The sequence below is a fragment of the Carex rostrata genome, chromosome 1, assembly GCF_964058835.1.
Source record: "Carex rostrata chromosome 1, lpCarRost1.2, whole genome shotgun sequence".
NCBI lineage: Eukaryota > Viridiplantae > Streptophyta > Magnoliopsida > Poales > Cyperaceae > Carex > Carex rostrata.
Genome location: NC_135918.1, coordinates 9,564,850 through 9,582,746, shown reverse-complemented (window position 1 = coordinate 9,582,746; position 17,897 = coordinate 9,564,850). Strand labels below are relative to the sequence as shown.

Here is a 17,897-nt window from a genome sequence, read left to right as displayed (position 1 = left end):
GTATTCATCCTCTGCATCAGATAAAAAATGAGTTTAGTTTGGTTAATGTAAAAGCATGTCAGAGCTATTATATCACTACTACACGTTTAAAATATATATATATATTATTGAGGGTAGTTTGGTCTTTATGTTTAGTTTCATATTAAATAATATATTTTACTCATTTAATCCTACATTCTTAATCCATCTATATTGCCGAACATGAGTTCCTTAGTGAAGCTTAATTTCTTAAGCCTCTGCCTCTTAATCCTAGCTGCCGAACACCCCCAATGATATACCAGGTGGAGGAAAATAAATCTGCTGTAATTTTAGGAGAATTTCATGACCTTGCAATTCTAATTTTAACTATTTGTCTTTTTCGAGATGTGTGCAGAAAACTTACTTTTTTTTATAATGTTTTTGAGATCTGTGCACGGAAAAAATTGATGGTTGATATTGAAATTTCAGGATCCTGTAATTCCTCCTAGAATTACAACAGATTCGGACTCCAGATGGAGTGGTGACGAATATTTTTTTTATCAATAAAGAATATTCATGATCTTGATTTTGCTGACGAATTTCTTTTTATCAATAAAGAATAGTCATGTGACGAATTTCATGACTTTGATTTTTTTATTTGAATAGATTTAAAAAAAAAAAATCAACTTTGACATAGATTTTAAAAAAAATCATTCAGATCACTCGGATTGAAGGAAGTGACGTATTTGTCAATTCGGTTTTTCAAATAACTAGATAAAAATTAAACAATTAAAAGGAGATAGAATAAATAATATTATTTTTAATGGGAATATTGACTGTAATAGTGTTTTCATTGGAAAATTAGCTATTTGAAATTTTTGCATGGGCACAATAGGAATTTTCTCTAAATTTTAATGACAAATTACGAGCGTTCACCTGATTTTGTAGATTATATATTTCTGATGTTTGTAAAATATTTCAGCGTTCGTAAACTCTTTTCTCAGGCCTTACATTGCGTTTCTAAAAATAATAAAATAATTTTATACGAATGAAATCCAAAAGCTAATTTTGTTCTGTTCAAAAATTCAGATATGAAAACTTAAATTTATTTATTTTTTCTAAGAAGGAGGAATTTCATGTCTCCCCTTCCAAGACTTCAGTATTACGTACCTTCTAATGAAAAATTTATAATATCATATTTACCCATTATAACTCTACAATTTATTAAATATATCTAAAACTAATTAAATAACAATATTTGACTATTATATTCTTGAGGAGGGTTCAAATGCACTCAAATTTTTGTGCACCCAAATGTACCATATTTTTCAAATCCTTTTTCTCCGTTTTCAAAGTCCGAATAGTCAATCCGAACCGTTAGATGCGATCTATATATTAAGATGTGCTTGGAGACCAAATTTTACATTTTTTGAATTTTTTTTACTATTTATTAAGCCACTTTGAAAATCGCTGATTTTACATTTTCTGGACCATTGGATCAGCGATTTTCAAAGTGGTTTAATAAATAGTAAAAAAATTCCAAAAAATGTAAAATTTGGTCTCCAAGCACATCTTAATATATAGATCGCATCTAACGGTTCAGATTGACTATTCGGACTTTGAAAACGGAGAAAAAAGACAGGGTGCATTTGGGTGCACAAAAATTTGGATGCATTTGAACCCTCCAATTTGCGCTGTCATGAATTTTGGACATCCATCATTATTCCTTCCCCATTTCATCCCAACCTTAAAAAAAAATATTGTGGCATGCTCTCATTAAGGTCATATATAATGAAAAAGAGAAAGAAAAAGAAGAAGAAAAAGAAGATAATTTATATAGCATTAGCAGCAAAAGAACCACCATCCTTAATTACATCAAAAGAAAAGCATTATATGTCCTGCTTAATTCCATTACTCAAATGGGATGGGTACTTGCATTATTTGTTGCTCAACAATTGTTTTCTCTACTATCACTTCTTGCATCTCTTAATTTGTTTGGTGACTGGTAACCTCGGGCCCACTCAGCCGGGCTCAGGAGCGGAACTAAAAAGTTGAGATGGAGGAAGCTGGATGAATATGCATTATATAATTTTATTTTATAAATTTCAAAAATTTAAAGAACCAAAATGAAAATTTTCAGTTAATAGGGGTGGCTCAGCCTCCATTCAATTACACTATGTTCTGCCACTAGCCAGGCTTGTAGTAGCTGTGCTGATCACCTCAAATCTAGTTTATTTGCTTTCGTCTTGGCCAGGATAGAAGAATATAATGATCAAATTTATTATATAATTTTAGATATATTTAATATATTTTAGAGTTATAATGGATAAATATGTTAGTTTTTTTTACTATTTTGTAAGGTAAATATAATATTATCAATTTTTGAGAAAAAAAAATACATAATATTGAATTTTTTAAAGGAGCTACATGAAATTTCTCCTTTAAAAAAAATGGTTCAACTATACGTTCTATCAGCATGGAACTTAACAGCTTTAGTTTTATTAAATAATAAAATATCTGAGTTCATCAAATATTATTGTCTTGTGATGGTCCGTAAATTTTATAAGAATTGAGGACTAGTGGTAAAAATAATATTTTTAATGAAAAGTCCGAATTCAAAACTTAAAAAAGACATTTTTTTTTTATAAATATCAAATAGTTAGATGACTTGATCTCTAATTTTAATTAACAAAAAATATATTTTATCAAATTTTAGTAACTTCCATCTATATTATTATCAAATTTCAAATTGAGTTTCAGTTACAAATTGCCATATATATTAATCAGCAAAAATCATGGGTAAATTCTAAAATTGACTACTTAACTAAATCCCCATTTCTAGACAAAAATTTCTACCGCCTCAAAACTATCAATTTTACACCAGCCTTCTTCTCTCTTTTTTTTTCTGCTCTTTATACAATGTTTTGTAAGCTACTTTACAAACTTTACAGTGCAGAACAATAAAGTTTTAAGTTGATATCAATTTTCTCTGCCAAAGAAAAAAAAAAAAGTTGATGTCAATTACGAGTTCCACTTACGTTTTTATGTATTGAAAGCTAAGACCATCTAAATTCCAGCACATCAAATGAATTTTCAAATATCTGTATATTACTTTTTAAAGATTAAGATCTCTAATGTCTGTAAACTCTCACAATTTTGAAATTAATTTTATAGCTTTTATTAAGTCACATCAGTAATAAATAAAAAAATAATTTGTGTGGCTAAAGTGAAATTTATAAATAATTTTTTAATGAGAATTTTTTCTGCATAATTTTTTTTTATATCTCTAAAATTGAATTAAAAACTGCGACACTATATTAGTTAAGTAAAGGAGACTCTCCTACAAAAATTAATTTATTTATATACATGACCTTTGTTTACGTGATAACATATATATATTTTTTATATTTTTATTTTATAGGTCAAAAATGAATTATGAGTTTCGTATCCTCATTCCTCTGCATTAACTCAGAAATGGAATCTTTTGAGATAATATATCTGAACCATCGGATCTCTTTAAAGTCCGTACAAACTAGATCTGCACTAATATTAAAGAGTTCCAGTGTTAAAATCGGACGATGGAATTGATTCTGTTTAAAATCAGACGGCCGAGATATATTAAGTCAAAAGATTCTCTTCTGAGTCAATGATAAGGAGACGTGTTATGAGGGTTGAGAGGAAGCAACCTGCCAGATTCGTCTCTCTCTCTCGTCTCTTTCTTGACTTCTTTCCCGATTCACCAAAAAAATATATATATATAGAGACAAACACTTGCTCCGGTTCCAACCACAGCAATTACACGGCTTTATTTATTTATAAACAAAACAACAAACAAAAGCTCGTATCGTCTCTTCTCTTCTCTTCTCTTCGATTGTTTCTCCCCAATTCTCTCACAATCCAAGGCCAAGCTAACTACTCTGTTTCCCTCTTCACAATCCAAGCTTACTCTTTTTCTTCAATGGATTCCGATTCCTGGAATCATACCATCTCCAGGCGCTCTATCAGACCTCCATTCGGTCAGTCATCTTATCTCCTCACTTTCACTTTCACCTTAATTCTATTTCTGCATCAATATGTAAAACCCTTTCCTCTCTACTTTTCTGCTTGTAGATATGTACTTGGGATACGAAGAGGCGGATTTAGAGCAAGAGGAATTCAAATTGGAAATAATACCATGCCCCTTTTGTGGATTAGAAATGGATACCATGGAATTGTGCTTTCACATAGATGATGAGCACCCGATTCAGGCCAAAAATGGGGTATTCTTCTTATTTGTTCAACTTTTCAAACGGGGTTCTCATTGCACAAATGAGGATTAAATTGAAGCTTAGTTTGGTATATATATTGAGCTTACCAGTTTGTACTGTGTTGGCTAATTGAGGATCAATTGAAGTTTAGTTTGTACTACATTGATTGACTCACATGCGCATTTTATCCTCATTCTAATTCAATTTGTTCTCAATCAATCCTCAACTGTGCAACTGAGACTCACATCAAGGTCGGGTGTAATACAATCTAACCATTGAATTTTTTCCCCCTTTCAATTCTAGTTGCTAATATTTTCCATGTGCAGATATGTCCAATATGCATAGCTAGAGTAGGTACGGATATTGTCGGACATATTGTTGTGCACCATGCAAATTTCTACAAGATATCCTTTTCTCTTTCTATTTATATATTGTTGCTCTTACACCATTCCTGTACAAAACAAAGGCTTTACTAGTATAGGTATTGAAGGAATAGTTACAGGCAAGGATTTTTTTAAATCTTGAATCTCAGTAGTGACCATTGCACTGAATTACCCACATGGTAAAAGTAATGTACTTTTCTCTCTTTTCTATTTTTCTGTTTGATTCCTGTAATGAGCTTGTGGGTTAATGAAAAGAAATGGGTGATATATGCAAGTTGCAACAAACCAGAAAAGCCAGTATTTTGGTCATGTCTGATTTCCTTAATGAATGATTTACGCTCAAAAGAGGAGAAGAAGCCGAAGGAGCAATCTATATGGCTCATACTCTACAAATTCTCTTGCAAGAAAAGATTTGAGGGACATTAACATTAGGGAGGTCAATAGTCTGCATTCTCTCATTGGTAATGGGTCAAGTTCCAGACCTGACCCGTTACTGTCATCCTTTGTATCTAAGTTGTTACCACCTGTGGCGGCAGATGACACCAATGATGCATCGGTATCTGTGCAAGATGTTCATGGACAGCTCGATGTGGACGATATTGCTCAGATCTCTTTGGAGGATAAACATTTGCAGAGGTACAAGTTATAAGCTTTTCAGTTGGGAATTAGTGTACTGGTACCAACTGATTCATTTTGGTCTCTTTATTCGTATAAATGAGACTGCAATCCATGCCACTCGTGGTTGTACTTTTATCATTGCAGCCTGGTATAATTGCTAGCCAAATCCACCTACTTAATGTCTTCAATAGCTGTACTGGTATGAAGCTTAACGGTGATCATTGTTTCTGTTTGTTCCAGTGCAATATCTGATCAATCTGTAGTTGAGTCGGTTACTGAGGAGACATGTGCAATCTTGATAAAGTTGGCATTTCTCCGTTATCCTTTTAGTTTATATTTTTATTTATTAATTATTTATTTTTTGCAAAACTGCAAATCTCACCGCAAACCTAATTTTCAGTACTCAGCCACTGGTACCAAAAGAAGACTTAGAGGAGAGAACTCGGAGGGCCTGTTTTGTACAAGAGCTCGTTCTCTCCACAATAGCAGATGCCATTGACACCTTGTAGAAAGTGTACTACACGATTGGCTCAACACCATTGATACAGAAGATCTGAAAACTCTGTAGGAGAGTAGAATTGGGTTTTATAAAAGGCGGTTGTAATCTTATTCCTTTTTTTTTAATAAGAGAATAAAAGCTTAAAAGCGTACGCAACCAACAGATTGTTCTATATCCATCACTGGGTGGACCGTGTATTATGACCAAATCATATTTTCATATATTTGTATAATACTTTATTCTAGTGCAACTGTTACATCATAATATTGCTAGCCTCACAGGAGTAGCCATTCAACTACTGTGATTTGTGTTTATTTGGTTATTTGTATCCTATCTTGTGCCTGCTGCCTGATGGTTTAGAATTGTGAGCAGACAGATGGGTGCTTAAAGCAATGTTTTTTCTTTTGTTAGCATTGTGCTTTGTTTGATACATTAGTTGAGGGGTCTGTACCAAGTACCAACCAATTGCACTGAAATCAGTGAATTTCTTGATCTCTGGAAGTTTGATATGCACTAGTCAGATTAATAATCTGGTGTACTATCAGCTTGGTTTGGTGCGCCTGGAGTTTGAAGAGAGTTGTTTATTAGACAACAAAGAAAAGCTGTATTATACAAACAAAATTTTAGAAATTCTAATTACTCAAATTATTGTTCTCTTTAATTCCAGTTTATACACACATGATGTTCAAAAAATTGCCATGCGCAAGCTTCTATTGTATATTTCAACTTACAAAAATCTCATTGGAGATTTACAATTTGGAAAGAGATAGGACTAAAACTGAAAATATACTGCAAAGATGAATGTAACAAAAAAGGTACAACATTATATACAATGTACAGATGGTACAATATTTCTAAACTAGGAGGGCGTAATTCTAGAAAGTGTGCAGCACCATTATACTTCATATGTGGCACCTTTTTTCTGTTGCTAGCAGTGCTAAAACCTCATTTCTGTTGTTAAGTTATGAAAATATCACAATTTCTCATTTCCAAGATTTACCATTATTAGGTAAAGCTTTTACACTGGTACCCATAGATGTACTGGCCTGCCTTCCCTTTGGGATCACAGTTTGCTTGGATCCGTTTGCGATGTTTTGGGATGGCAATAAATGTTGGTTTCTTGAAATCTTTGACTCCCTTGAAAAGAGCAAACAGAAAAAAAATATGTATATTACATATTCAATTAATTGATTATAAAAATAAAGCCAAGCAGGCACAACATAAGCCAACCCCAGAAACAATATCCATGACATTTGAAAAAAAATGATAAAATATCCTGTAATAGTCGTGATTGGCATGGTATTAGACTCACCTTAGGTCAGAGGAGCTCCTTTTTACTTTTTCGTGAGGTTTCTTCCAAAGATCAGATGCATGCATCTCAAGTGCATCAAAACCTGGGCCCAATTCTTGGTTGTTTGATGCATTATTATAGTTGTTATTAAAGCTACTAGAACTGCCTCTCCATGTAGAAGAAGAATCACTATCTGTAGATAGCTTATCTTCCGTGTAAGAATTAGATTTTCTTAGCAATGGTGGGTTAATTCTCCCTTTAGCCTGATAAAGATGGAAATAAGTGTGTAAAGAAAAACATATCTCTTCGGTAGAAATGTCAGGTGCAAAAATCTAATCTTTTAATGGAATTTGGTAGCTAAGGTCCATCAATCTTGAATGTAATGCAATTAGACCTTTAGTAATATAATTAAGCCCTAACATTTGATTAACTGCAGAAATAGGCCTCAATAGCCTCAACTGGTTCCACGGAACCCTAATTAAGTAATTATCCTAAAAAATGACCCTCGGGTATATGATTGAACACCTGACAAAACAAATAATTATCCAGCTTGGGGGTGTTGGGAAGGGGGTAATATGGCAAAACCCAAATATTTATTCCTAGCAGTGCATGCAATTATTACCTGTAAACAAAATAAAGTTCCATGCCTGCATTGAAGCATGCATTTCTTCTGTACAAACCAAGATAAAAATCGAGTATTCATTACAAAAATACAAGCAAAATTGCACCTGCATAATTTTGGTCTTTTTGAGTTGTGGTATGACGGGACTCCTTTTTGATAATGCAGTAGGGCCTGCCTCATAAACCCTAAGACTTGAAATCATGCTTCTAAGTATCTCGTTTTCCTTATTTTTTCCAGCTAACTCTTCCTTTAGATGAGCAACCTGAATACATAGAAGCAAAGATATTGTTTTAGGACTTATGCCCTCTGAAAATGCGTCATATTCAAAACTTGTAGCAGTTTCTGGGACTAAAGTAAAACTCAGTATTTTGACAGTATGCTAATTGACAACTCTGTGGCCAAAAGGATATCGATGTGCATTTATGAATTTCATTCTACCATATTGTATATTGTAAAAAGGAGGAAAAATAAATAAATCATCACTGACACGTAGACCTGGCACTGTAAGTTATTAGTTTTACTTACTTTTGCTAATGCCATTAGTATCATTAAAATTTTCACTTTTAGATATTGTATGTGTTGTTGCTATTGCTATTTCGTCACCGTCATCGCAGTCATTATTGGTTTACATCGTCATTACTATTACACTACAGTTTATACTTTTTGCAAAAAGCCTGAACCTAATCTGAAGGGACCTGCCAAAAAGGATGATATACATTCACACTGAATGAACACGCAAAGCTTGGGTTTGGTCAACTTAAGGTCATTGAGACAGATTACACAAAGAACAAGTGAACATGCAGACCAGCAATTGATGTGCATATTTGTTACTTTGTTTACAATTAGCGGAGAAGAAAAAAAGGTCAAGTAGCCAAACCTCTTCCTTCAGCCCCTTAACCTCAACACTTTCTTTATTTGCACGTGCTGCACCAAGCTCAACTGATGAAACCCTCTCTGCAAAATTTAGAGTGCTTAATGTCTCACCAAGTGCATTGATCTCTGGGCTGATGTGAACAAACATCAGTGTTTTTGCTTGCCCTCCTAAAAAATTGCAGTAAATAAGTAATAGCACATTACAAACCAAAACCGTGTAATCTAAAAAACAATGCATCAAGGCCTCAAGTATCTTGTTACAAGCACGACATACAAGGATTCTTTTCCTATTGCAAATGGTGCTGGATTTTTACTTGGTTGAAAATCTAATGTTGGTTTTCCTGCCATGTGAATTTTAAGTCAGAACCATTATCCCTCCTCCAGTGCTCCTACAGCTGTTTGTCATGCACGACCAGATAAAATTTAAAATTTGGGGGCATCCAAACATGAAAAACTACGGTACTTGGGGATGCTTTTAGTGTTTTCCTCCCCCTCCCCCCTTCCACCCCCTAATTTTGAGTTTGCTGGGGTTAATTTCTAAAAGACTTTGCATTTGCCTCCAGCCATGAGTATAAGCAAGCAAACAGCTACAAACATGCATCTAAAGGGATAAGCCGTTATTCCACATTGAATTTTTTTTGTACTTGTTTATGCACTTACTGGAGAGAGAGGGAGGAGGGAGAGAGGCTTGCTAAATTCAAGCAACTTTCAGCATTTAGGCATGTTGAATTCAGACCGTTAGTTATCTATCATGTCAAGTTCTATGCTCTTTTTTTCCCTTTGATTTGTATATTGTAGGCGTTCAAGCAATATAATATAGGGACTAATCCAAAATAAATTAGTTTTTTAAGAGGACTCATAAAAGGAGTTTGTATAAGCCAAGAAATGGTTGTATTGTTTGGTGCCAGCAAGTATGTACAAGTCTTAACTCGTAATGAAGTCAGTATGAGTTTTAATGTGGGTTTTACAAGGTGGCTATGCAGATTTGGTCTAAGGTCCTATCTTCCATCTACTTTAAGAACAACAAGTCCTACAAGCAGGGTGCTTTGCTTGATGTTCTCTTTAGTTTGTCTATCAAAAACTTCATTTCTTATTCTTAATGAAAATTGGCAGCATCAGCCACCTTGTTCCAAAGGAAAAAGAAAAAAAAAAAAAAAGAGCAAGAAGAAAGAAAAGGCTCACCAAGAGACCCTTGTAGCAGTTGAGTAAGCTTGCTGTTCCTATAAGGGACATGAGAGCTCCTTTGTGCAAGAGAAGCAATAACATCTCCTAAAGCAGAGAGAGATTTGTTTATGTGTTGCGCCTCCTTCAACCTCTCTCCCCTGGCCTCTGATTTCTCGACCCTTTCACTTCCCGCTAAATCAATTAAATGCATGCATCCGCGTTGGATCGTGCCAGATGTCAATTCCCTTCCCTTTACATGAATCGTCAGGCAACTATGAAAATAGTTTCATTGAGTTGGTGAAATATTTTTACAGCATTTGAAGTAAAATGCAAGTCAGAATGAAATGCTACTCTTTGAGGGGATGAAAGGAGAGAGAGGGTTTAACCATTAAAATTAGAAAATTAAAAAAGATATTATTGTTTTAATAAAAAAAATAATAAAGAGGAATTATTTCAAGGAAAAAAGGAAAAAAAAAACACCAAAAAGACAGAGAGAGAGATCCTGGACAGCCTTTGTCAAATTTTTCAAAGAGAGAGATATCCTGTCTTTTTGTAAGTTTATATGTATCAAACACTGATGTTTGCATATCAATGGAAACAGGTTGTACATACTCATCAACCTTCAAAAAGACGATAAGAAATCTGAAAGAGACAGAGCTATGAAACCTGTGTGACCGACTGCTTCGATCATTCATAGCCGTTGCACCAACTGCACGGTTTCCTTGACCTAATTTCATCAGCTCTATCACATCGGCAGTTGATTGTACAGTAACTACACTTGCATCAGGCACAGCAAGTCCATTTTGTGGGTTGTTCCTTATTTCTAATGTACTTTTAAAGTAAAGGAGATTCCATAGAAGGATTATGCAGAAGGTTTTGAGTGACCTTACCAACCAAAAGGCAGGAAAATTTAGAATTAGATTACTGTTAAATGTCCTGTGGAGTACTCAGGTGGTCCTTATTCAGTGTCTTGCGTTCAAAAACTATGGTTAGTAAGGCTCAAATGTGATTTTCCTATTTGCATAGCATTAATCAATGCAATGAAATACGAAATAAGTGCCTACATATTGTAAATTTTTGTCAACATTATAATATCATTATATTTGTAAATTTTCTACTAAATAAAAGAACCCTAATCAAAATAGAATGCTAAAGAAGGATATCTTTGATTGAGTGCATTTTTGGAAAGGAGATCTCTCACTTGCTCATTGTATATCTCAATCATCTGCACTGAGATTTCATAAGAAAAAATCTCTCTCCTATTCTCTACAATATAAAATAGGTCATTCAATGCTCTATAGTTTACCCCCATACTTGTTTCTGTAATTTCTGTAGGACCACTCTGCATATATTAAGCAAGTAAAAGACAAGATTAAAATTCACAATTTAGTAGTGATAAAGAAAAGGAATATTTTATTTTATTTCTACTAGGCAATTGCCATTCCAGTTAGTTCCAAGACAAAACAACGCCATGCACTGTTATTGTCTGTGAAGAAGTTAAGCCATGCACCCAAGAAAGATTTTTTATTTTTGAACTTATATTATTGTTTTTTTATTCTATATGTACTAATGGGGTTTTATTGGAAAAAGCAAATAAGAGCTTCTCTTTATTCGGTACCTACCATTGTATAAGTCTTTCCAGATCCAGTTTGACCATATGCAAATATGCAAATATTGTACCCATCTAATACAGAACGAATGAGAGGTTGCATGTCCGAAAATACTTCTTCTACAAAAGAAAAAAGATATAGGAAATTTAAAAGCATTAGAAAAGTAACATATTATGCTTCCAAAAAACCAGAGAACTTAGGAAAGCTATTTATTACAATAACATTTAAGAGTTATTTACTGCTAAAAGAACATTTTTCCTAAAACTATGCCTAGAAAGTATAATCACTTGAAACAATGCACAAATAATAGGCACTATTAGAAAGAACTACACCACATATAGGAAAGCACCGAATAACAAGGGTCACTCAAATCTTGCATATAAAAATGACAATGATGTAGAATTCTGAAAGAAATAAGCGAAATGCCTTATTGTAACCTGACAGCCTCTGTCAGTATTTTTTTTTTAAAAAAGAAGTAAACTTCAACAGTCAAGCTTTGGTGTTTTTTATACATAATTACAGTAAAAGATAAAAGGAAAATTACCAACCTTGGGTGGCAGAAGCGGAAAATACTTTATTGAAATTAAAAGGTTTGAACCCTTCCTTTCCATTTTTTGAAGTAACAATTGTAATTTTCCCCTCTTCAATCAGCCCAATCGTGCTTGGGTCCTTGGACTGTCCAGGTAAAAATGGCCTCACGCGACAATACACTCTTATATTTCCTATTACAATGAGTGAATAAACAAAAACTTAATAACTTCTAATCTTCAGGGCAAGAATATCGTTATTATTTTCAAAGGAAAAAAAAGCAGCAGCAGTAGGATTTCTGTTCATATTATTGGTCAAATGAAGCGACGGGGCATTTAAACAAAACTGACCTCTTGAAGTTGTGATGCAAATATCATTTTCTATAAAAATATTAATGATAGAAAGTTAAACACCTCATTTTCACCTTTGAGATCCATCACTTGGTTATACAACTTCCTGTTCTCCTGCAATACTTTTTGATAACCAGATGCAGCTTTGGCAACCTCATGCAGATTCTTTCCTAAAAGCAAATAAGCAAATAAACAAACTCCTAAACAAAAAAGCAAATACAACAATACATTCCGGTTTTCAGAAAAGACAAAAAAAATCCAGTACAACCTGATGAAACATACAAGTGCACCCTATGCTTCTACTCTTATTTTTCAACAGAGTGAAAAAAACAAGAATGGATCCCCTCCTTTTATCACTCATGGGGACGGTGGAGGGCAATTTTTGTTTTCTAAATAACATCGTATCGGAGAGGTATAATGTGATATCATTCTTGTTTCATAAAGATATATGAAATATTTCTGAGGTTTTCAATGAAATAAGAATATGCAGTATAAAAACAACAAATAATTAGAAGAACAAAAATTACTACTAATTGTAAAAATTGAGAAGGTTATGTACCAAGTCTAGCAATATCTTCAAACTGTTGCCTTCCAATATGCTCCACACCGTTTTTCAAGTCTTGAAGACCATGTTTCAGATCCTACAAGTATTTGCTTGCATGTTGCTCAAATTATTTATATAGCAACTTTCCTAGTTTACCTTCCAATATTTATTTGCATGTTGCTCCACCAGGATTCTTTCATGGATTTTTCCTCCAAACAACCGTTTTGCTGTTCATTCCCCGTTATATTCAACCACAACAAGGGCAGTTATGCAGTGTAATTAGCTTTCGGGTGTTATAATATTCCTAGTTTCATATGGGCAAATATAAAAATATAAAGGTTTTCTGTGGAAACTATGCAACCAAGGGCAGAGGCAGGAGTTTGAACTATGGGAGTCAATATAAACAAAAAGCTACTAATTTTTGGAAAAATATGGGGGTCAGTCTTAAAAATATTACAAGTATGGGGTCAAATAAGCATATTGTAATAATTTTGTATAACTATGCACATCGATAGAGAATTTCTGAGAAGGAATAGGGTTCAATGGACCCTCATTCTCTATTGCTACATCTGCCACTGTAGCAACAGTTCAATAGGATATTAATTTAAGTAATTATTTACCTGAATCTGTTTCTTTTGCCACTCGAAAGAAGCACATTTTATTTTGAGGTCCTCTTTCTTTGAGCTAAATAAACTTGGCTTGGCCTCGCCGCTCTAATATAAAATTGATACAAATAAATAGAAAAAAAAAATCAAGATGCCAGAATACTTATTGTGAGGGGTGGGGGATGGATAAAGGTAGCACAAGCAGTTGCAGCGATGCTGTTGAAAAAACAAATGTATATTAAATTATCTTACCTACCATTTCCGTAGATTTTATTGAAAAATCCACACTTATAGTGTTCTTTTCCAAATTTGAGTCTCTAAGAGAGGAACTCCTAAAAAGCCCTGAATATTTCCGCATGACTTGTCTCCCTTGGACGGAGGGTGTAGATTGTCCATGGCTCTTGGGTGGAAGCGGTCTTTGTTGCTTATTAACCTCTATGTATGACTTGAGTGCCAAGATGCAATTCACCACACCGAGACTTGTTCCTTCCTGAAATTAAAAAAAAAAAAAATTCACCGTAAAATTTATATAACAGAAGAAATATTGATTCTTTCCTTTTTGATAGTTCTTTGTATTTTGAGACAGGCCTGGGTTTGTTTGAAGAGATCGGTATCTTTCAACTCAATTATTCAGATAGGAGTTAGGAAAAGCATAAACAAGGTATCTACAACATAATGGTATGGAGTACCAGTGGCTGTACCAAGTGCTGCCCAGAGCCCAAAAGGGCAAAACTGGTAAGTAGCAGAGACCACATTTGAGTTACCTAAAAAATTGGTAATCAAAGAGAGGCTGACATCCATACCAGTATCAGAGTATAATTTTCTGAAAATTTATGGAAATATATGTATAAGAAGAAAAAAAAGAAAAAAAAAAGAATGTGCCTGTTGGAGATCAGATGGCTCAAAAGTAGGTAAACCCAGATCTTGAACTGCGACTACAAAATTTCTCAAATTTTCAAAATGTTGGTACGCACGGAGAGCTGCAATTTCTTCTGGTCCAGTGGACCCCACAGGCTCTTCTACCACCTTCACATGTAGACATCACATCTTATGTCAACATAACATCCGAAATTTTTATTAATAGGAAATATAATAAATAAATATCGAAATTGAAGAACGCTTTTGGATTTTTTCGAGATATAGGGAAAACATGATGATTGATCACGGCCTCTGGCCGTTATGGTTTATCACGGACAGGATTAGCGATGCTAATCACCGTACTTATTAATTAACTAAAAAAAAAAAAAAAAAAAACAAATCCTGGCCGTGATTGATAATCACGGACAGAAATTGCCTATGAATTGATAGCAATTGCCTATAGTATGCTTGGCCGTGATTGATAGTAACAGACATAATTTTTTTTTTTTTTTTTAAAGTTAATATGTGCGGTGATTAGTATAGCTAATCCTGTCCGTGATAAACCATAACGGCCAGAGGCCGTGATTAATCACCGCGTTTTCCCTATATCTCGAAAAAATCCAAAAGCGTTCTTCAATTTCGATATTTATTTATTATATTTCCTATTAATAAAAATTTTGGCAACATAGTATTTCAAGAAGAATAACATGGCCATATGTAATACATATTACAAAATAGTAAGTAGAACAATAACTACAATAATTTATCAACACCCCTAGAAAACTTCAAACAAAACAAATACCCTATTTATAAAAAGAGAAATATCACATGTATCTGCTTAATGTATAGATAATATAGGGACTAATTTGTGAGGAAGGATATGGAGGATGGTTCACTTGCTTTTGATGGACATTTATATTCTGATGTTTTCCAGGGACATGAATGAGAACTTTCAAAAAATAAAGAAGTAACATGGTTGATATAACCTGAGAAACTGCTCCTGGATGGATCTTGTTAAGCACATTGCAAAGAACAATGCCATTTTTAAGAAAGAACTTAAATTCTTCCTCAGAGGGTGTTTCTGGCAATTCAGTAGCACCCATTTTTCTGAGCCAAGTGGCCGCCTCATATCTTATAGCCGCTGAAATTGAGTTTAAGAGGAGAAGGCAGAGCAAAATTAATTTATGCAGCAATTTTACATTGCTTGTATTTTCTCAAGGGAGATAGTTCAAAGTAAACTTTAAATAGAGAGAGGGAGAGAGAGAATAAAAACCGAACTTGCTTTTTGAGCCCTGATTGTGACCAAATCAATTTGTCTTTCTCTTGGCTTAACACATTGCTGATCAACATCCATGATCGATCGATGTAGCACAAAATGGCGGAGACTGAATTGAATTGAATTGCAAAAAAGTGTGTTCAGCTGAAGACGGAAACGAAGGAAAGAGCGATCAAGTGCATAACTAGTATTATATAGGAATTAATTTCCTATATCAAGAGGAAGAGGAAAGAAGTAATAAGATTTAATAAAAATGGAAATGAGATGCAGTGAGATTTTTATTGTAAATGCGAGGAGAGAAAGGAGAAATGAGACGAGAGTGTATGTATGAAAGCACGTTTGAGTTTGACGATGAAGAGGCCAGACGGGAGGTGGCTATAATAGTATAACGAAATTAGACAGGGACTGGATTGAATAAAAGCTGTCTGTCTCTTTATCTCTCTTTCCGCTAGTCAAACTTTGTTAGAGGCCTAGTCATGATCTTCCAACTTTGTTTCTCGATTTTGTAGCCATCTGATCTGGGGCTTCTTAATTGCAAAATAGTGATAATAATAAAGAATAAAAGAAAATGTTACTAAGGAAAAAGGAAGATTTAGTCTACAAACTTATCAGTTGACCATCTTTAAGTGCTCCTCCATCTTTGTTTGATTCGTTAAAAAAATATTATTCTGCTTATTCTTATAAAAATAATGTTATCGTATTCATATATTAACGTTGTCAAGTATAAAGTTTCGTCTCATGAAGCATATTGTATCTATGTGAAAATCGCTGCCATATCTTTCAATATTTCTTCTTTATTAGTGTACTAATATAGCAGGTTATCGCCTGCTACTAATAAATAATTCAATAATTCAATAATTCAGATCATTTAACTTGTGCAGAGAGACAGAAAGTTTGCTGCACGAAAGATTGCACAGATCTATGCTCCAAAAAATCAGCTTTCAAACCTGAATAATGTCATCGTCCAAAATTATAATTTTTTTTATTGTATTACATAAGTCAATATATCGTTTATCATGTTTATGTTAGTGTTGTAAATAACGGTATGCGCTTGTCAGACGGATATGGTACTGTCAAGTGATTATTTGAGAATAATCGGACATAATCGGAAATAATAAGTTGATTGTTAAAAAAAAAAAACCGGTGACAGTTTGGTCACCGTTAACAACTAATCGGGCGATTAATCAACCTAAACGGACGTTTACTAGTTCATTTAATAAATTAAGCATTATTTTCAAAGGTTTTAAATAGCGTTTATCATGTCATATCAGAACGGTTAAAAAGACGACGCTATGTCTATATTGCACTGCTATAGTATTTATAGTGTCATAGCTTTTATAGTCTGAAAATGCTATAGGAATACTATAGTACGCTATTTAGAACCTTAATTATTTCTTTTATATAATTTTCTTTGGACAGAGTTATTGCGTCATATGCTAAATAAGTAAATTCTAATACTAAGGTGCTCTAGCTCTTTGTTGGCATCACTTTTTTTTTTCTCTCTCTATTTTTTTTTTATGAAATATGAAGATATAGTTTTTAAAATTTTAATGTCTGTGAGTATGATTCTTATCTCTCTTTCTTTAATGTTAAAAAAATAAAATCTCACGTCTTTAAGAGAGAAAATTGATCATTTTTTGTATAAGGCTAATAATAAATCAAATAAAGTAAAAGGATAAATAAAGAATGTTTACTTTTTTATAATGCAAGCTAGAATCGTCCCTAATAAAAAATAAATATTTTGACGAAGAGATTGGATATTAATGCTCTGATAAATATATTCATAAATAACACAATATTCACAATGCACAATTTAATGCACAAATGGGACCCTTCTGTGAAAGTCGTGCATTAGTCAAAGGGGTAATTTTATGTGTACTCCTTAAAACCTTCAAAATTATGTTTTATCCTTCTAAAATTCATAATATCACATATACCCTTCTAAACTCCAACAACCTCCATATTATCTTTTAGGCAAATGCTTCTGTGCATACAAGGACCTATTTGTAAAATGAACATATTTTTATTTTCAAAGTTCAAACAGTCGATCCGAACCGTTCATATTGTTCTCCATATTAATATGTGCTTGGAGACCAAATTTTACATTTTTCTGAAATTTTTTACTATTTATTAAGATGAGTACAAAAAATATCAAATTCAGACCATTGAATTTTGTACCCATCTTAATAAATAGTAAAAAAATTCAGAAAAATGTAAAATTTGGTCTCCAAGCACATATTAATACGGAGAACAAGATAAACGGTTCGGATCGACTGTTTGAACTTTGAAAATAAAAATATGTTCATTTTACAAATAGGTCCTTGTATGCACAGAAGCATCACTCTATTTACATGTTTAAAAAAAATACCAATCTTCTAATTAGTCAATTTTCAAGGGTGAATGGATTGTTTATTTACTTTCGGTGCGTACGGAAGCATACTTTGCATCAAAAGTAGAGAAATGACTCATTT

The 17,897-nt window shown here is 33.3% G+C and overlaps 2 protein-coding genes across 3 annotated transcripts; one reads left to right on the top strand and one right to left on the bottom strand.

The window, feature by feature from the left end:
• The first annotated feature begins 3,637 nt into the window (after nt 1-3,637).
• On the top strand, nt 3,638-6,003 carry LOC144557112 (protein DEHYDRATION-INDUCED 19-like). Of its 2 annotated transcripts, XM_078305651.1 has the most exons (6): nt 3,752-3,974; nt 4,069-4,217; nt 4,532-4,609; nt 4,926-5,224; nt 5,447-5,509; nt 5,607-6,003. In XM_078305651.1, the coding sequence occupies exons 1-6, from the start codon at nt 3,917-3,919 to the stop codon at nt 5,713-5,715; spliced, it is 756 nt and encodes a 251-aa protein (XP_078161777.1). In that variant the 5' UTR covers nt 3,752-3,916; the 3' UTR covers nt 5,716-6,003. The 2 variants fall into 2 exon arrangements, with proteins under 2 accessions (XP_078161774.1, XP_078161777.1); XM_078305648.1 differs by lacking the exon at nt 5,447-5,509 and having other exon boundaries at nt 3,638-3,974.
• On the bottom strand, nt 5,612-15,745 carry LOC144557120 (kinesin-like protein KIN-14Q). The gene is made up of 16 exons (XM_078305653.1): nt 15,429-15,745; nt 15,137-15,291; nt 14,175-14,318; nt 13,549-13,782; nt 13,308-13,400; nt 12,703-12,784; nt 12,218-12,313; nt 11,814-11,987; nt 11,278-11,384; nt 10,819-10,997; nt 10,322-10,483; nt 9,674-9,927; nt 8,496-8,659; nt 7,725-7,880; nt 7,018-7,259; nt 5,612-6,842 (listed from the first exon to the last, which is right to left on the bottom strand). Exons 1-16 carry the CDS (start codon nt 15,502-15,504, stop codon nt 6,689-6,691), a joined length of 2,472 nt encoding a protein of 823 aa, XP_078161779.1. The 5' UTR covers nt 15,505-15,745; the 3' UTR covers nt 5,612-6,688.
• Between the last annotated feature and the right edge of the window lie 2,152 nt (nt 15,746-17,897).